The following is a 17,971-nucleotide window of genomic DNA, read 5'->3' on the forward strand; positions in this document are numbered from 1 at the left end:
CAAGACACACAATCCTGCTCTGAGTTGCATAAACAAGGGACTAGTCTCAAGATCACACATGCGTCCATGAACAATGCACCCGGGGAAGTTTCTTTAACAGGTTGTGAAATGTTTCAGCATCTACCAACTGAACTGCCGATCCGAGTTAGTGACACGTCACAGGAATCCTATGCCGTCTCTGGGCAAGAGGGTGGGCTGAAAGCAGGCATTTCTAGAAAAGATCGTGTAGGTTTCTTTTTCCAGTTTTCCTCCCCAAGTTCCTCTCTGTAGAGCAATCCCAGCTTTCCAAGATTCTTGGCTCTGAGCATCACAGCTGGCAGGATACTGAGGGTGCCTCCAGCACACAGAACAATGGAGAGAGAAAATAGCAGCCACTCCCAGGCCCGCCCACAGCCAGACCCCACCTGCGCCTCTGGGTTTGTGCTCAGCTCCCCCTGCAGCCCCTCTCACTGTGTCGCTCAGAGCACAGTAGTACACGGCCGAGTCTGACGTCTGCACGGACGGTTTCTGCAGGTGGAAGGTCCTGTTACTCTTAACAAGAGTTGCCTGAAAACCTTGATGCTCGGGCCTCGGGTTTGCAGCGGAGCCCTTCAGGAGGAGCTGAGGAGCTTTGTTGACATACTGCACATACCAGAAAAGGTAGGCATCTGAATAAGTGCTCTGGTAAGTGCAGTTCAGGATCAAAAGTGCCTCCTCTGGGAGAGTGACTGGGACTTCAGTCTGGGTCACTGAGTCTCCACTGGTTCCCCCTAAAAGAGAATCACCTTGTTATGTTAGAAATGCACAGAAGGAGGGTTTTCTGCCAGAGAAGTAAACTAAAAGTTAACTATGATTATAAGAATATGAAAAATCATTAACATTTACAGTAAAATGTTACTTACTGTATAATAAGAAGATCAGAAGAATTGGGTGAGTGGCAGAAAGCATGTTGGCAGAGGAAAATTGTCCTTGCTCCCCGGAATACAGCAAATCTAACAGCTCTAGTCTCCAACTGGATGTTATAGAAACTCCTCACTCAGAAAGTGAGAGCCCCTCTCTGCACAGCGAGTCATCTGTCTTGTGGCCTCAGAGGCAGGCAGGTCAAACCAGCGCCTGAAGGCAAACATGAACCACGGCTGAAGGAAGCCCGCCCTCTGGTGGTCCTCCGACAAACTGCACCACAGCAGGTCTGATCTCCTCCTAACAGCTGGAGAGATGATAACGGGGAATCAGCCAGGACCCTAAGAATAGAGCCCTAGACAATGCTTCGGGCAATACTCAATTATTTCAATTATTTTCTACACGGTGCAGGTATCTATAGCTTCCCAAATAATCTCAGGCACAACTTCAAGTGGAATAGTCTGGGGTCTCTTCCTTGCATATTTCTCCACGGTTCCCCATGGTCAGGGAAGGCTCCCTCTGCCTAGGAATTCCTCGGTACTCTGTTCTCATCCTTTACCTGAATTAGTTCTACTCATCCCCCAGGTCCCAATCAACATGTCATGGAGGAAACGGGATCTACTGCAGTTCTCAAATAATCTCTGGTTAAATGATATGGGCTTTGTCCCCCAACATCAAGGAGTGATACATTTGTAAGATACAATAATAATAAATTACTCTGACTTACATTTCACTGACACAGAGCTGAGCTTCCAACAAGAAAACTGGACAAAATCAATGAAACCATTTTTGGACACTGGACTTCACAGAAAAGCACAGAGATAAGGAAAACAGATGAGGTGAGTCGTGACATTGCTCCGCTTTCTCCATGGAAGCAGTTTCTAGGCACCAGTGCAGGAGGGATTTACCAAAAAGAGCCCAGCCATCTCCCTGTGGGATTGACACAGAGTACAGTTTGGGGATCCCGAAGCACCTCGAATGTGTGGACCAGGGGACCAGGGAGGAGGGATGTGTACAGAGAGAGAGATAATTGCAGGGGGGTCATTCTGAATCTCTGGCTGAGTGCTGATCTGCAACATAAGAGAGACCACTCACTGAGTTCAGTAAATCTCCCTGACAGGGGCTCCTCGGGGCTCCCTGGACCACACTTGGGTGACAGCAGGCTTACACGTTTCGCCTTAGGAGGGACAGGTGACCTTGCTTACGTAACTTGGTTCATGAAACACCATCTTTTAACTTCTTGTCATATCCTTGTTTTAATCCAACTGAGTATTTTCTTTTAGAAAGTCAGGTTTAGGTGCTTAATAGTATTAGCCAGGCACCCTTCACTCCAGGGGCGTGTGTGTGCTATTGATCAGTCTCCTATTTTTTTGTTTATTAGAGAATTCAGGAAGCTCGAGGGAAAGCACTGGTTACTCATTGCCTGTCAGCATGTTTGTCTAGTTGCCAGTGAAATTATTTATGCTAGAGAAACAAAACCCGCAGAAGATTTAACAGGGTCATCTTCATAGCCTGTTAATTCTCCAAGATTGTGTTTAGTTCATGCAAATTGTGATTGTATTACGGAAGTCCAAACACTGTACCCTGCTCACAGAAACTATTTTAAGGCACGGGGACACTGTTGGGGCCGACAGCTGTGACGCTCCCCTGCAGAGGCTCTCAGGGCAGTGCTGTGAATCTAGTAACAATGGCTCTAAGTCAGTTGAACACAAGAATCATATTTTTCAAAGGATAGATATTCACCTACAAAGACTTCTCACCAGGTAAGAACTTTATTTTAGCTCTTACTCAAATTAGGGTCTTGAGCAGAGTTATCAGGCTGACAAGGCTCCCTGGCTCAGCAGATCGCCCAGCTGCTCTCACACTGCTGTGCAAGTTCAGGAATCCCTAAGCGCAAGCGTTTGTTCTGGAAACGTACAGAGTTATCCACGATGTGTGATCCTCTGTCAATAACACATAAAGGAAAACAAGATGTGATTCTTATCTCAAATTCCTTTCAGTCGTGTGAGCAGCAGGTAAATAAAACAAATTCTCCTGCCTGCATGTAGCAGTCAGGGCCCAGGCACGTGGAATGAGGGTCACGTTAGAAAAGGAGAACTGATGGATGTCACTGGGCGAATAAAACCTCCTCGAATGTCTTATTTCCAGTGTTTATGTTTCTTGTTCTTCCATCTCCCTCTCCCCTTCTTAGGCCTTTTTATCAAGATGTTTAACCCCGAATGCTCAGGTGTCCAAAACCCAGTGTATAGGAGTTCAGAAGGCAGCCTTTACTTTCAGATTGGGTGTACAGACAATGCGTTGTTAGGTAAGGATGGTGACTACGTTCTTCAGAACTATTGTAACCATTAAATTGCTACAACTATTAAAATCTGCATTTTAACAGTTGTGCCTATAAATGATGAAATGACAATGATCTGGTGTCTCAGCTACATCTCCTACAACCAGCAGGAAAACAGATGTCTCTTCTCGCTGCTGTGCCCCACATTGTGCTTCCAGAAGGCATGGTCCCAAGAGGTGTAGACAAGAGTCGAGCCTGCAGAGATGCAGAGAGGATACTCTGTGATGGGCAGGACTTTAGCAGAGACACAGATCAGTGACCAAAAAGGCACCACATCCTTGCTAATGAGAAGAGGAATGTTGAGATGCTTCCTGCTTTGAGAATGAGTGACACTCTCCCCTAGTTTCTTGGAGTAGGTGAAAAGCTTCCCCCACTCCAAGGCAGCTTGCATTTAAACTGAATATGAAATGAGAATATTCTCCTCACGAATAATTATCTCACCCATGGGAAATTAATTCCTCAACCAGTCATATTTCAGATAGATCGAAAAGTGCTTAGATACCCTTCAAACAGGTTAGTAGCCTCCACTTGAGTGCAACATACACTCAGCACATGGAAGGTACTGTTCTGTGTAGCTGGACCGGAGAGAAAAGGCGGAGGGAAGGGCACAAGGATAAACTCATCAGCAAAATGGTTGTTGTTAACGAATGATTTCATATCATGCCTCTTGAGTCACAAAACTGCCAAGGGTATGCCATGGCATCAACGGTAGGGAAAAATACACTTATGTGTGTACACAAATTAGCTGTGGGTGTCTGTAAGCAACACCAAATTCAGAAAATTCTACTTAGTGCCTAAATACAAGAATTCTTGTCAAAAGTCAATATATGTAATTTTGAAATATCCCCTCCTCTTCCAGACAGCATCTATTAATTATTGGTGGAAATTGGCGTAAGGAAAACCCTAAAAATATATACTTTTGGAACCAAAGAATTATTAAAAGCAAGAGAAATCCTATTAAAAATACCAGCATGTACACCAGAGACTGACACATTGTAACTGACTATACGTCAAAAACAAAAAAAAGAACAAAACTCAAGTTTCTGGGCACTGAGAAACAGTCAGATTTCTAAGGAGCGCCAACCTTGGAATTACATCAGTTACTAATATAAGGCATTGACCACTCAAGTGTCTAAGACAGGAATTTAGTACCATAACTTCAACAAAAAGTCCCCAAAGTTGAGGAAATTAATTGAGCTAGCTATTTATCTGGATTATCAAAATTGAACTAAAATATTTACCATTTACAGAAAAAATAAAATAAAAATTTCTCAGAAGCATAAAAGAAATAATACCAGCAGACTTCAATCTCCGCTGGTGTCTGTTCTTCGATCATAGTCAGTAAACTCTGCATCCGTCAGTGCTGGGGAGCCGGGTCTCACAGCCCTACTTACCAGTCCATGAGAACACATACTTCCAGTAAGACCAGGTCCATCAAGATTTTAAAGGTTACTGCTCTTAGTAAATCAGTATGTTTAAGGCAAAGGTGGAGACAGCCCTGCTTTCTTTTTATCCTCACTCTCAGCTTTGACTTGAAAACCCTAGAAGTTCTTGAAGCCACTAAAATCCATCCTGCTAACACTAGAGTTAAGGCTTTTTAAATAGTGAGAAACATGCCCCTAGGTTTTGTTTTGGCACAAATTATTCACGTGCCTAGAAACTTCCACATTGTATTGACATCACACCTGTATTGACTAATTGTGTAAGAAGAATTTGTTTTAATTAACTTATACTAGAGCAGAACAGAAAGTGCTGAGTCCTGCGCTCTCACTGAGTAGACATACTTGCCACATCAAGGTTTTGTTGGGTTGGTTTTTTTGGTTTTTTTTTTGGTATTTGAAAAATATGGTCATTTCTCTGTTTTGTGCTTGTTTGGTGTGGAGAAACTGGGGACTTTTTACATTTGGGTTCCCAGTGAACAAGACTCCAAGTGGCCTCCTCCTTTTATAAACAGACAGCTGAATGTTTCCTTGGCCACTGAATCGGAGCCACTTCAGGAGGCTCCCTGGCATAAATGCAATGATAAAAATAATACGCAGGTTACACAGTCAGGGCCAGGAGCTGGGTCCAGGCTTTCTCATAGCCCAGGTCCTCCAGTCCAGAATTGGGATCATTATTTAGTGTCTGTAAAGAGCTGCTGTGACGACGGGAAGACGGTGGACACGTGTCAGCCCCGTGCAAGCAAGACACACCGCGTGCGCAGTGCTTGCTGCTGAGGCTGCTCTGACCCGCAGCGCCCCTGACAGAAGAAACAGCTTGTCAGGACGCTCCTCTCACTGAACCGACTTAGGCAGCTGCATTTCTGGAGCAACCACGAGGGAAGGAAAAGTCAAGGGAAGAGAGAATAAAGTCACTGAAATTGGAGTGTCTGAAGGTGAAACTCAGCAAGACCCACAGTCCTGCTCTGAGTTGTATAAACAAGAGACTAGCCTCCAGTTACACATTTGTGCATGAACAATGTGCCCTGGGAACTTCCATTAACAGGTTGTGAAATATTTCAGCAAGAACAACTGAACTGTCATTGATCAGAGTTAGCGAAACCTCCCCGGAGATATGAGCCTTCCCTGGGAAAGAGGGTGGGCTGAAAACACGCATTCCTGGAGAAGAGCTCTTAGGTTCCTGTTTCCACTGTTCTTACCCCAGTTCCTCTCTGTAGAGCAATCCCAGCTTTCCAAGGTTCTTGCCTCTGAGCATCACAGCTGGCAGGACACTGAGGGTGCCTCCAGCACACAGAACGCTGGAGAGAGAAAATAGCAGCCCCTCCCAGGCCCGCCCACAGCCAGACCCCACCTGCGGCTGGCTCCGGGTTTGTGCTCAGCTCCCCCTGCAGCCCCTCTCACTGTGTCTCTCAGAGCACAGTAGTACACGGCCGAGTCTGACATCTGCACGGACGGTTTCTGCAGGTGGAAGGTCCTGCTACTCTTAACAAGAGTGGCCTGAAAACCCTGATGCTCAGGCCTCGGGTTTGCAGTTGAGCCCTTCAGGAGGAGTTGAGGAGCTCTGTTGACATACTGCACATACCAGAAAAGGTATGGATCTGAATCAATGGTCTGGTAAGTGCAGTTCAGGATCAAAAGTGCCTCCTCTGGGAGAGTGACTGGGACTTCGGTCTGGGTCACTGAGTCTCCACTGGTTCCCCCTAAAAGAGAATCGCCTTGTTATGTTAGAAATGCACAGGAGGAGGGTTTTGAGGCAGACAAGAAAACTAAAAGTTAACTAGGATTATAGGAAAATAAAAAAAAAAAAAGCATTAACATTTAGGGTAAGGCATCACTTACTGTATAATAAGAAGATCACAAGAAGTAGGTGAGAGGCAGAAAGCATGTTGGAAGTGGAAAATGATCCTTGCTCCCTGGAATACAGCAAATCTAATAGCTCTAGTCTCCAGCTGGATGCTGTAGAAACTCCTCACTCAGGAACCAAGAGCCCCTTTCTGCACAGCAAGCCATCTGTCTTGTGGCCTCAGAGGCAGGCAGGTCAAACCAGCGCCTGAAGGCAAACATGAACCACGGCTGAAGGAAGCCCGCCCCCCGGTGGCCCGCCGACAAACTGCACCACAGCAGGTCTGACCTCCTACACGTAATAGCTGGAGAGATGATAAAGGGGAATGAGACAGGACTCAGAGGTAAGAACCCTAAACACAAGTATGCCTGGAGAAATATTCAGTATTTACTTCCAACACAAGGTGTGGCACAGATATCTGTAGCTTCCCCAGCAATCCCCGACACAACTTCAAGTGGAATAGTCTGGGGTCTCTTCCTTGCATGTGTCTCCGTGGATCCCATGAGATTCTGTCTTACAAGGCGCAGTGTGTGCTTCACAGTAGGGACTATTACATGCCGTTTTCTCCCCCTATGACCAGAATTCGTGAGTCCAGCCATCAAGGAAGTGGCCCTGGGTGTGGGTCATCTCGCTATTGTTACCAGTAACCCACTAGCAGGGTTTTTGTTTCCAGTGCTTGTAACTCCGAGCTGTGCTGGTCTGGAGGTCCTCTTCTCTACAATGAGGAATGCTTTCACCAGGGGACACAACAACGGTTTCATTCAGTTGGGAGATGAGACTGCCATGTCATCATTTGGGTTACGTATTGTCTTGCAACTGAAAAAAGAAAAAGAGGTTACACTACTGCCTGGAGTGACTGACAGCAATTACCAAGGAGGAACTGGGTTGCTGCTACATAACAGGGACAAAGAAGATTATGTCTGGAACCCAGGAGGTCTTGTAGGGGAGCTCTTGGCACTTCCAGGCCTGGTACTGAAGGTTAATGGAAATTACAACGACAAATAACAAGGCAAGATTATTGAGTACTCAGATCCTTTGAGGATGAAGATTTCAGTTGCACCACTAGGTATGTAACCCAAACCCCTGAGCTTATGGCTGAGGGCAGGAAAATATAAAACACGTCATAAAAGAAGAAGCTATTTATGTCAATTGCAGCATCATGACCAAATCCAGAATCAAGGGACTCAGTAGCTTTCTGTGTTTTCCTTTTGCTCCTTATATGTGTGTGTTCCCTTGTATGTACTGCCATTTTCTTCTTCTTTTTCTCACCATAATTATTTTATATACAAATTGTCAGAGATTAACTTTACAATTCAGTCTGTATATAACAGTATTTTCGGTGGAATTTCCTCTGAGTTTTAGAAATGATTAACACAACCAGTGACCCATAGTGACTGCTGGGACTACAGGTGCTCTCATTTTGGACAGAGGATGAGAACTTCTTCACTTATTCAAAGGACGGCTTTAGCTTGTTAGATAGAAATACAGAGTCGTTTCATTGTTGTCTGGAAGGTCAAATGTGTGTGGAAGTGTGTCTGCAACAGATTAGTAAGCAGAAGGATGGGGTGTGCGGCTCATCAAATTTATTGCCTTTCATTTGGAGTCACACCAGTAGGTATATAACCCATGCATCCGGAGGGTGATTCCGGACATGGACCCTGTAGACACTTCTCCGTTGCCAGCCGGCACGGTGGTAAGCTCTGTCAGCAGAGGCGACAGGGAGGACGCTGCAGGAAGACGCAGCTTCGCTTCCAGGTCCTGGCGTGCTTCCCACTTCTTGCCCCTGCAGTGCATGGCCAGCCCGCGGAACACCGGTGATGCTCACCTCTAGCAACGTTCAGTGACAGCCCCCCAGGTGGTCTCCCGGCACGTTGCATGAGCTCCCAGGCAAGCTGAGCAGCACTCCTTTGCCGGCTTCCTGTCAGTTGTGTGGGACCCCTAGGAGGTGTTCTCCTGCTCGCCAGCCTTTTCCTCTGGCAGCTCAGCAAGCTTCCCTGTCCAGCAGGCGACAGCCACACACTTCACAGTGAGGCCTGAGTTACCGCCTCGGTAGGAGAAAGGGACACGTATCACAGTGTGTCGCTTTCCTCAAAGCTCCGGCTTTACCCTAGCGATAAGAGCGGCTCCCTGCAGATTGCTATTCCTATGTTCCTCAGAGTTCTTTTTACCCGTTAGTAATTAATGTGCTGTATTAGTTGATAATTCTTTAAACTTTCCCTGTTCAAATTGCTGTGTTTTTCCTTCTGATTGGACCCTGACTTGGATAGAATGAGTCCATGAAGTGCGTTAGAGGAAAGGCATTAGCTGCAGAAGGGTCAGTAACCATGTGTCAGGAAGCAGTGTCCTACACTTAGGAGCTGAGCTTCAGTACGTGGCGATGAACACACGTGGGGGGCGGGGGGGAGACAAGCCGGAGACGTGGGACTGCGCCACTCAAACTGGGGGAGTTTCTCGGGGACAAGAAAAAAAACGTTATGCTGTCTTACAGTTTATTTCAAAAGTATTTTTCCCGGTGCTAATATATAGAATAAATACACTTACTATTTAAAAAATTAATTTGGGCAGAGTAGGTAATGACAATTTTCTTGAACAAATTTTTCAGGTTAATCTACAGCCAACTTTGGCAACTGATGGTGTTGTACCTGAGAGGCAAACTCAGTGTCAGTCTCTAGGGAAAGAGGGCCCCCGTGTGGCCAAAGAGGGAACTTAGAAATATTTTCTCTGAATCACAAGGGGTTTGTGTTCGGCTTCCTTTGTAAAACCAGTTACTGTGTCACTCACAGCACAGTAATACATGGCTGAGTCTTCCTCTTGAGCTGATGGTTTCTTCAGATGGAAGGATGCCTCACGCGTGTTGAGGTCAGCCGTGAAACCTTTGACGCTCTCTTTTGAGATGTGTTTCAGGAGTAACTGGAGGCTTTGTTTGGGGTACTGGACATACCAGAAAAGCGCAGGACTCCCGGAATATGAGTAGTTGCACTTCACCTGCACGGGGGCCCTTGCAAAGACAGAGACGTGGTCCTCAGGCTGGGTCACTGACTGGGCTCCAGCTCCTCCTGAAACATCAATGCTGCGTAAGTAAAAACAGTGCAGGCTTGGCTAGGAAGAAAAGGGGTCCCTATTCAGATTACAATTAGGACACGCCACTTTTGTGAAAGTGGAAAGGGAATGCGGTGTTACTTACTCAGGGCAAAACCCATCTCAAGCACTGGGATGAGCAGCAGGAGCATGGCTGAGCGCTGGAAACGCTGCAGGCTACGGAGCAGGTGAGACAGAGCCGAGGTCACCGAGACTTCGGAGCTGCAGGAGGCGTGGGGAGGTTGGGCTGCACAAGTCCCTTGCTTTAATAAGGTTCAAGAACTGTTAGAGCCTTCCTCTTAATGAGTTTGGATTCTTTCTAGCTTCTTATTCTCGTCACAGTCTGCTATTTACAGACATCAATAGGACGCATCAGCCGGCTGCGGGAGGAGGGGCTCAGAGGATGGCGATGATCTAAAACAGAAACAAATGTCTCATTTGTGCAACGTCGCCCTCTGGAGGCCAGAGGCAGAACCAGCGATCCGTGGGAGCTGAGTCCTTTTCGTTTCTGAAACATGAGCATCAAAATCAGCAGAATGTATTCCTTCCTTCCCCGATCTGTGATGATGTCATCTTCTGCAGTAGGCTGTATTAATACTAAAATGAATAAGGGGTTATGTAAAAATAGAAGAGTAATTTACTTCCCTGAGAAATTAGTCACAGAAAACAATATTCTAGACTTTGGAATTTCCTTGAGAGACTTTTATTTTTTTAAACCGTTCATCAGACAGAAAGGATAAGATCAATGGCCTCAGATGAGCTGAGCTTCATATGTCCTCGTGCTACGGGATGTGCGCAGCAGAGAGGGGATAGAGATTATCTCCTTACTTGGTGCTAACAGGGAAAAACTAAATTAGATCAGAGACTTAAAATCAGCCTAGAACACGTGACATCAGTTATTTAGTCAATGCAAACTGATAAAAGCAACAGTTTTCTTTGTCCAGCAGGAAGTGTGAAGAAGACTCGTTTTCAGGAGAACAACTTTGATATTTGCTAAAGCTATGAGAAAATAACTTAGGCAGCACATAAGTGGAGACAGTGAAAGTCCTGTTCCAACTGCCAATCGTCAGAATAGACTGATAAATTATGCCACATTAAGGGGACCTTACACTAAGAAGAATGTCAGCAGAGAAGCATCTGCAGAGAAATCCGAGCAAAATTATGAAGGCAAGGAAAATATGGCATATAAAGAAGTGATTCTGGAAAGAATTGAGAAAAAGAAAAGTAAAGCTCTGTGAACTCAGCAGAGCCGGCAGGAGTGCACCCAGCAAACCGGAAGTGAGAGGAGCTCCTGCAGGGGACGGGGGACGCGGGGGCAGAGTGACAGTGACAATCCATGTGGCCACGCAAGCCGCACCCCGTGCAGGTGGGAGATGGCCTGTCAGACACGGGAAATGCACTCTGCGGTCTAAAAGTACGATGACACTCTCAAGGGAAAAGACTTTCCTACTCAGCTTCCTTTAGCACAGAGACTACTGAAACCCAAAATTGAAGCAACTAAGAAGAGAAATCTCAGGTGAGGTGAGGATCTGGCCAACTGGGGTCCTTTTCAAAAGATCAGAACAATGCCCTCCTTTCTGAGTACTCTGTTGCCTTGTAGCAGCTTGAAACTGCTTCTCCCTTGGGCTTCTGATTTACTTCTTGACCCTGCTGATAGATTTTCTTTCACATTTTAGAGCAAATCATATAGTCAGTTTGAAATTTTAAATGTTGCCGGGTGTGCTTCTGATTCAAAACATCTGATTACATTATGTAATGGAATAGAGGTGCTAATTATCGCCACAATGACAATCCTGAAGGTATCAAATTAACATGGTGTACACCTTAAACTTATACAATGTTATATGTTAAATATATTTGAATAAAAAACACACTGTGCACAAAAAAAAAAAAATCTGATCAAGCATATGTACCTCCTCCCTTCTCTCCAAACTTCCCACTGAGATCAAACTTACAAGTATAAACAGGATGAACCTAAATCCATAAAGTAAAAACAATAAAAAGATGAAAGATACCAACCATTCCCATCAGATAGAAAGCAAACGTGAGCATCCTGACGAGTGAGACAGAGAGGGAGAAAGCACAGCCCGGAATGAGCTATGAAAGGATTTCGTTGGAAACGCGGAAGGAAACTTACTCCTTAGGACCCTGTAGAGGTTCTGGACTGAGAAAGAGACTAGGTGTGAGGGAGGGCAGGGGGGACAGAACACGGGGACAAACTGAAGGTGGGATATGATGGGGGACAGCTACACCAGTCCCCCTCTGCGCTCTCCATCCTGCTGCTGCGCTTACGTGGGGGAAGCATGGTGGGGCAGCCTCCACCCGGGCACGTAGCCTCCACTGAGGTTGAAGTGAGACACCTGGGATGCTGGAGCTTTTCCTGTGAGCAGCTGACAAAGTGAAGCTGTGTTCAAACTGATATGAGGTGTAGGGGAATGGGAGGAGCAACTTAATAACCAGCTCCCTGTTCATTCATCCTTATAAGAAGCCTGCCAATTAACATGGTGAGTCCACATGCCCAGCTGCTGGCCAGGCATTCCATTCAGGAAGAAAACTTGTGGAGGACATGGGCACAATGACATAAGGGGTCCATCCTGCTACCAGTCCGTCATTCTTAAATATAAACCAAGAACAAAGTAATATTAGTCATTTATTAGTATAGATGGTATCTCTTTCCATACATGGAAGCCCGGGGCCATCAACTATGAATCATCAGAGTCATTTATAGATGGACTGAAAGTGATGGCAGAATGTCATGCTCTATGGTCCAGTGTGGGGATGTAGCATTTTGAGACTGACCAAAGGAACAAAGGGCATAGTATACTGGCTCCTTGGTTACTACTCTCAAAAAACTTTGAGTGTTGGCTTTGAGTAATAATTCTTTATATATAATTTTTTTCTGTTAAGTGCTTTACCCTACATTATTTGAGTTCTTCCAGATTGGTAACACTGACTTTATAAACATCATTAAATGGAGAAAAAATTAAAATTTTAAATACAGTAATGATAATGCCTGTCATTTATTGAACACAGACCATGTGACAAGGGAGGTCCATGTGAGCAGGAGACACTGCTGTTTGGTGCCCAGCCTAGAGCCCCTTTCCAGGCAGTGCACCCAGTCCCCAGCTGCAGCGAGTACTGGCAACTCTAGGCTCACCGTTGCCCTCTTCCCCAGAAAACTGATCGATGCTAATAAAAGTCCCCATTCTCTGCTAGGGTGTGTCCCTGTTCCAACGGCAGCCTTGTCCTGGAGCACAAAAGTCAGCTGCCTGGCCCCCACGACTCAAGATGGCAGGGGTCACTTCTGTGGTGCAGCTCACGTCCACATCGCCCCATGAGGTCAGGCTGGACCAGGAGCCCAGCAGGGCTACATCCATTCTTAGTCTTTTCCTTTTCATCTCAACCTGCTTTTCTCAAAAAATGATGACCACAGGGAGCCCCAAACTAGGACTTACTTTTAAGGAACTCAACCTAAGACTGCATGCTACCTCATTTAATCCTAAACCAATCCTGAAATATGTATAACAGTGCAGCCTAAAATCAAATGTCTCATTAATAGCATGAAGATACTCAAGACAGCACCACAAACCAGGCTCTTCCCAGTGCGTCATGGCTGCCAGAAGGCGCGCGAGAAAAGTGGAACTAGAATTTTAGCATCTTGATTCCAGCAAAACTTCATTCTCTTTCTCACTGCCTTTCAAATATTTTTCTACGATTTGGAAATATTTTTGTAGTCATAAGTCTGTAGAATGAGAATCTGAGGCAAATTCTGATTAGATTGCATCCTTTTAGTCAGTGACTATGTGAACAAAAATGAATAAAAATCTTAATTCTTCTCTTATGGTAGCTCAAAGAGAAAAAAAATGTGACAATGGATATATATATATATGTTCCTGTGTAACTGAAAAATTGTGCTCTACGCTGGAATTTGATGCGACATTGTAAAATTACTATAAATCAATAAAAAATGTTTAAAAAAAACCTTAATTCCTCCTTTCCAAGCTTTCCCACTCTTTGGGTGACATAAACAATGTCACGTCTAACAGACCATATTTCAGCCTTACCATGAACGTGACGTTTAGTTTTTTCCCCTGCAATTCAGTTTTGTATCTATTATGAGGCCATATTCCATCAGGCCACAAACTTTTTCCTGGACTCAGAGTTATCATATTAAAGTATTTGGTCACATATAAAAGCATCACAAAACCAATCCCACTGAGTAAAATTGTGGTATAAAACTAGAACACAAAGAGAAGACCGGAAAATATTTCAAATTGTCATTTGGACCAATATTGTGTCTTTAACTTCCCTTCAGGGCCCATTCTTTTCGGAACTATGAGAATACTTCCCTAGTCAATTTAACCTCCCAAACTGACTCTTAGTTCCCATTTGCACTGAGGAAACAGAGAGAACTTCTCTGCCTGCAGCCTAAGCTCTGTATCGGGCACTGCCGGGCCCCAGCAGGTTTGCGCACAGGCCGCAGGTGCCGGGGGAGCGCTGTGCGCTCTCTGCACAGAGGTAGGCGGCTGAGTCGCTGGGCTGAGAGTCTCTGATGAGCAGGGAGACATAGCGGCTGCTTTTATTGACCTGCGCTGTAAATCTTCCTTCTTGTTTGTCATTATTGGGGTAAAAGGTCATCAACCACTCAGGGCCTCTCCCCGAATACTGTCTGTACCACATGAAGTTCCGAGAATTACTGTCACTGTAAGAGCAGGTGAGAGAGGCGGTGGCTCCCTCTGGAACATTCAGGCTCTGCGCCGCTCCCTTCTGTCGGCTCCACATCCCTGTGCAAAGAGACAGCGAATGGCCAGTCAGAGAAGACATTTAATCTCCAGACTCTAAGTTATCTTTCCACAGGCCTCCCACCTCTACCCTCCCTTATTTAAGGGAAAAAACACTCATGTTTCTATCCACGGGCCTAAAAAGCTCAGGACTGCAAACACCGAGCTTTATGTTCCCGTAGAAACGCCCCAGACTCACAGGTCAGCTGAAGCCACAGGGTCACTAGGGAACCTGTTGAGGATTTCAGCATTCTCTCCTCTTCTGTTCACCGAGGATTCAAATTTTAGACCCTTAAAAAATGAGTCCAACTCAGACATTTCTAATTCTTCTGCTTTCAAAATCATAAAAAGCATCTGTTCTACCAATGGGAACATCCCTCCGGCGACACCACCAAGCCCCTCCTCTCATCTCTCTTTCTCTCTCTCTCTCTCACACACACACATGAACACACACAGGAACACACATACAGGGTCCCTGAGAAGACACTGCCATCTTGTGGACTCAAGACAGTGATCAAAGAAATATTCAAACATAGACCCTTATGATGAACTGATGAAAGAAAAAATCTGCCACTTCAGTTAAATTGAAAATTTGAGAAGCACCTTGTCCAAGTCAGTGTGTGTGGGGACAGGGTGATGTGTGTGTGCATATGTTTTACATCGAACGTCAGCGCTTGTCTGAGCTAAAGCGGTTATACCAAATGACCACGTTCCCACACTGAAAACTTAGCAGAAGTCTGAATGAAGCTCTTAAGGTTGTGTTTTTTTGCGTTTTGTTGCCTTGTGATTCTTTTTTGATGGCCAGGCACGATGAGCTGAGGGGAAGGAACTGCTGGAATAAGCCTTTAGTAACGTGGAGGTGAGGTGCGGGGACGGCAAGTGATCCACGGTCCTGAGATCAGGTCTCAGTCTTTCACTGAGCCTCTGCCTCTGGACTGAGAACTTCCCAAGTGTTTGTCTGCTTTTTTCTCTCCCCATGAGAGGGACAGGAGGGCTAGAACTGGGTGTAGTTGGGTGTTTTGCTTCCCTGGGGTCAGTTAGGCTCCAGTAAGAACCCCAGCAGGCTGGGTTGTGGTTACCTAGCGTCCTCCCTGGGGAAGGCCGCGTAAAGGACTGTGTTCTGGTGCGTTTCAATACAGCTCACACCCCCAATCCTCCAGAAGCTTTAGGGGTTTTTCTCTAATACTTACCGTGGACACCTGGTTGGACTCTTGGGGGTCTATCTCACAGTATTGCGGGGTCCCTCTGTGGTTGCTTTTCACTCTCAGGCTTGTCCACACTGAGCCTCCAGCGATTCACCAGTATTGTCCGGGTTGTCCTGCTCCAGCACTGGCTCCTGCTGCATTTCCTGCTCTGAGTCTCTGCTCTGATGAGCTGCAGCTCTCTGGGTTCGCTGTCTGTCTCTCCAGTCTTAGGGGCAGCAGTTTGTCCTTTGCCCTCCCCTCTCCGGATCCAAGGAGAGTTGTTAATTTTTCAATCTGTTCTGCTTTTTACTTGTTGCTAAGACAGGTGGTGATTTCAAAGTTGCTTACATGCAGAGTGAGAAACCAGAAGTCCCCAAGGTTTTATTTTTAAGTAATCTTTGTTTTGACTTTAGAAGCAGAGACTGTAAACTATACAAAATTAGAAATAGAGACAAGGAAAGAAACAAAAAAAAAATCACATTTCTGCCACCCGGACCTGAACATTTTTAATTCCTTAGTTTATATCCTTCCTGTTTTTCTCAATTGATAGATGCCTTTCAGATAAATATTTATCTCACCTAATTCTCAAACCATATTTAAATTTCTCTCATTGTTCCAAAAAGGAGCATCACACTGATTTGTGTAACCTAGGACTATACACAGCAAGTAGGCAGTCTGTCCCTGAAGCTTCTCTCCTAGAATACTAATATTTGAAGAAACTGGGACAGCAGTCCAGCTGCCTCAGAGGGACTGTGCCTGCCACCATCATGCTGGCATTACAGTCTGAGCAGTGATGTGCTCCAAAGGAGCAGTTGTGGAAAGCAATATAAAAAGCTGGAGCAGCATCTGAATTCTGCCTTGATGTGGAACGTGGATATATTGATAAGGCAGATCTCTCCCCACAGAACATTCTCTGAGGACTTGAATAGCCATTAAATGAGGACTAAAGATCTATCTAGAGGAAGGAATCTTATCAAATATTGTCATCAGCCTCATCAACATTTTGCTTGTCCGCTTAGTCATTCTACTGGTAGCTGGACCCCACACAGACCCGATCTCTCCCTTTCAACCAAAATTATCATCTACTTCAGCGGCAAGTAGCAACATGATGGCTTTACCCTTGGGAACAGCCGAGTGGAGCATTTAACTTTCTGTACTGAGTGAGGACCCTCCATGCTAATAGACATCTAGGCTCAATATCAAACTCAATCATGTCTGAGAGAGAAGTAGTAGCTCACTTGCGAAATCACAGACGACATTTAAAAACTGCTCCTGCTTCACCTCCCGGGCCTCCTCGACATCCTCCAGGCGCAGGTTTGGGTACTGGCTGCCAGTGCGGCGGAGCGCGCTGCGCCCACCACGCAGACGTGGACAGCGGGCTCGCTGAGCTGGGCAGCTGTGATGTGCAGGGAGCTGTACTTGGCAGTTGGATTCAGAGTCGCTGTGTACCTTCCATTCGACTTCTTGCTGTCACTGTCACTGAAAATCATGATTATCAGGGAAACAAGAGCTCTCTCGGTGTCCTGTTTGTACCACCTTAAGTTGTTAAAGGGACTCACTGTATAATTGCATTGAAATGTGCAATTCTCTTCCTCCAGGACAGTCAGAGATGGAGGACTCTGTTCCACTTGGTTTTGGCCGCTCACCCTTGATCAAAAAGCAAAATGAGGTCTGAGAGAGCGATCACCCACTCTTAACGCCTTCTACTTTGTATCCCTTCCTCCTGACCGCAGTGAATCCCAAGAGAATCATAAAATGGCCCCATGTTCTTGCCTCCTCCTACCCCAGTGCAATATGTCTTTGCTGAAAACCCTAAGGAAATGTTCCCTGGGCTTCCTGTGTCCACCTGGCTAATCCTCTTCACTAACTTACAATAAAAATAAAGCCACAAAGCCACCAGGGAGGTCCTCAGATGCTTTGCCATTCCTCTTCTGCTCAGGGCTGTCCCCTAAACTGACTTGTCTATTCAACATCTTTTATTTTTTTACATAAACAAAGGTACTCTCGGGGTGTGCGCTCAGCCAGTCAGAGACCGCATACCTAGTCAGTCAAAGGCCAGGTCTTGCTACCCTTGGGCAATCCTGTCTCTAGGCAGAGCCAATGCCAACACTGCCACCTTGGGGTCAGAGCTTACAGTTGCTTAAAAGTGATGAGACTTCTTGCTAGGTTTCCTCCTCACTATTGTAACGTGGTTCAGAATAGAAGCCCCGTATGTCTCCGTAAGCACTGTGGTTTGGCGCATAAACGTGTTCGAAGACCTCAGGCTGAATTCTGCCTGTGTTGGATAGGCGCTCTCTCAGCTGAAAACAGATATAATAACACTTACCTGACAATTTTTGAAAGGCTTAAAAGACATGGTGCAAACCATGAGCAAGAAGGCAGGGTAGGAACCTGAGCTCTCTTTGCTACACAGATGCTGCTCTGACAAT

At 45.7% G+C, this 17,971-nt stretch overlaps 2 gene segments (V, D, J or C); both read right to left on the reverse strand.

Moving 5' to 3' along the window:
* Positions 1–9,422: 9,422 nt before the first annotated feature.
* On the reverse strand, positions 9,423–14,688 carry LOC141577938 (T cell receptor alpha variable 12-2-like). The segment is given in 2 exon segments: positions 9,423–14,361; positions 14,558–14,688. Coding segments are annotated over 2 exon segments (408 nt in total).
* Positions 14,689–16,819: 2,131 nt separating this feature from the next.
* LOC141578034 (T cell receptor alpha variable 10-like) lies at positions 16,820–17,466 on the reverse strand. The segment is given in 2 exon segments: positions 16,820–17,183; positions 17,411–17,466. Coding segments are annotated over 2 exon segments (420 nt in total).
* Between the last annotated feature and the right edge of the window lie 505 nt (positions 17,467–17,971).

The sequence above is a fragment of the Camelus bactrianus genome, chromosome 6, assembly GCF_048773025.1.
Source record: "Camelus bactrianus isolate YW-2024 breed Bactrian camel chromosome 6, ASM4877302v1, whole genome shotgun sequence".
Lineage (NCBI taxonomy): Eukaryota > Metazoa > Chordata > Mammalia > Artiodactyla > Camelidae > Camelus > Camelus bactrianus.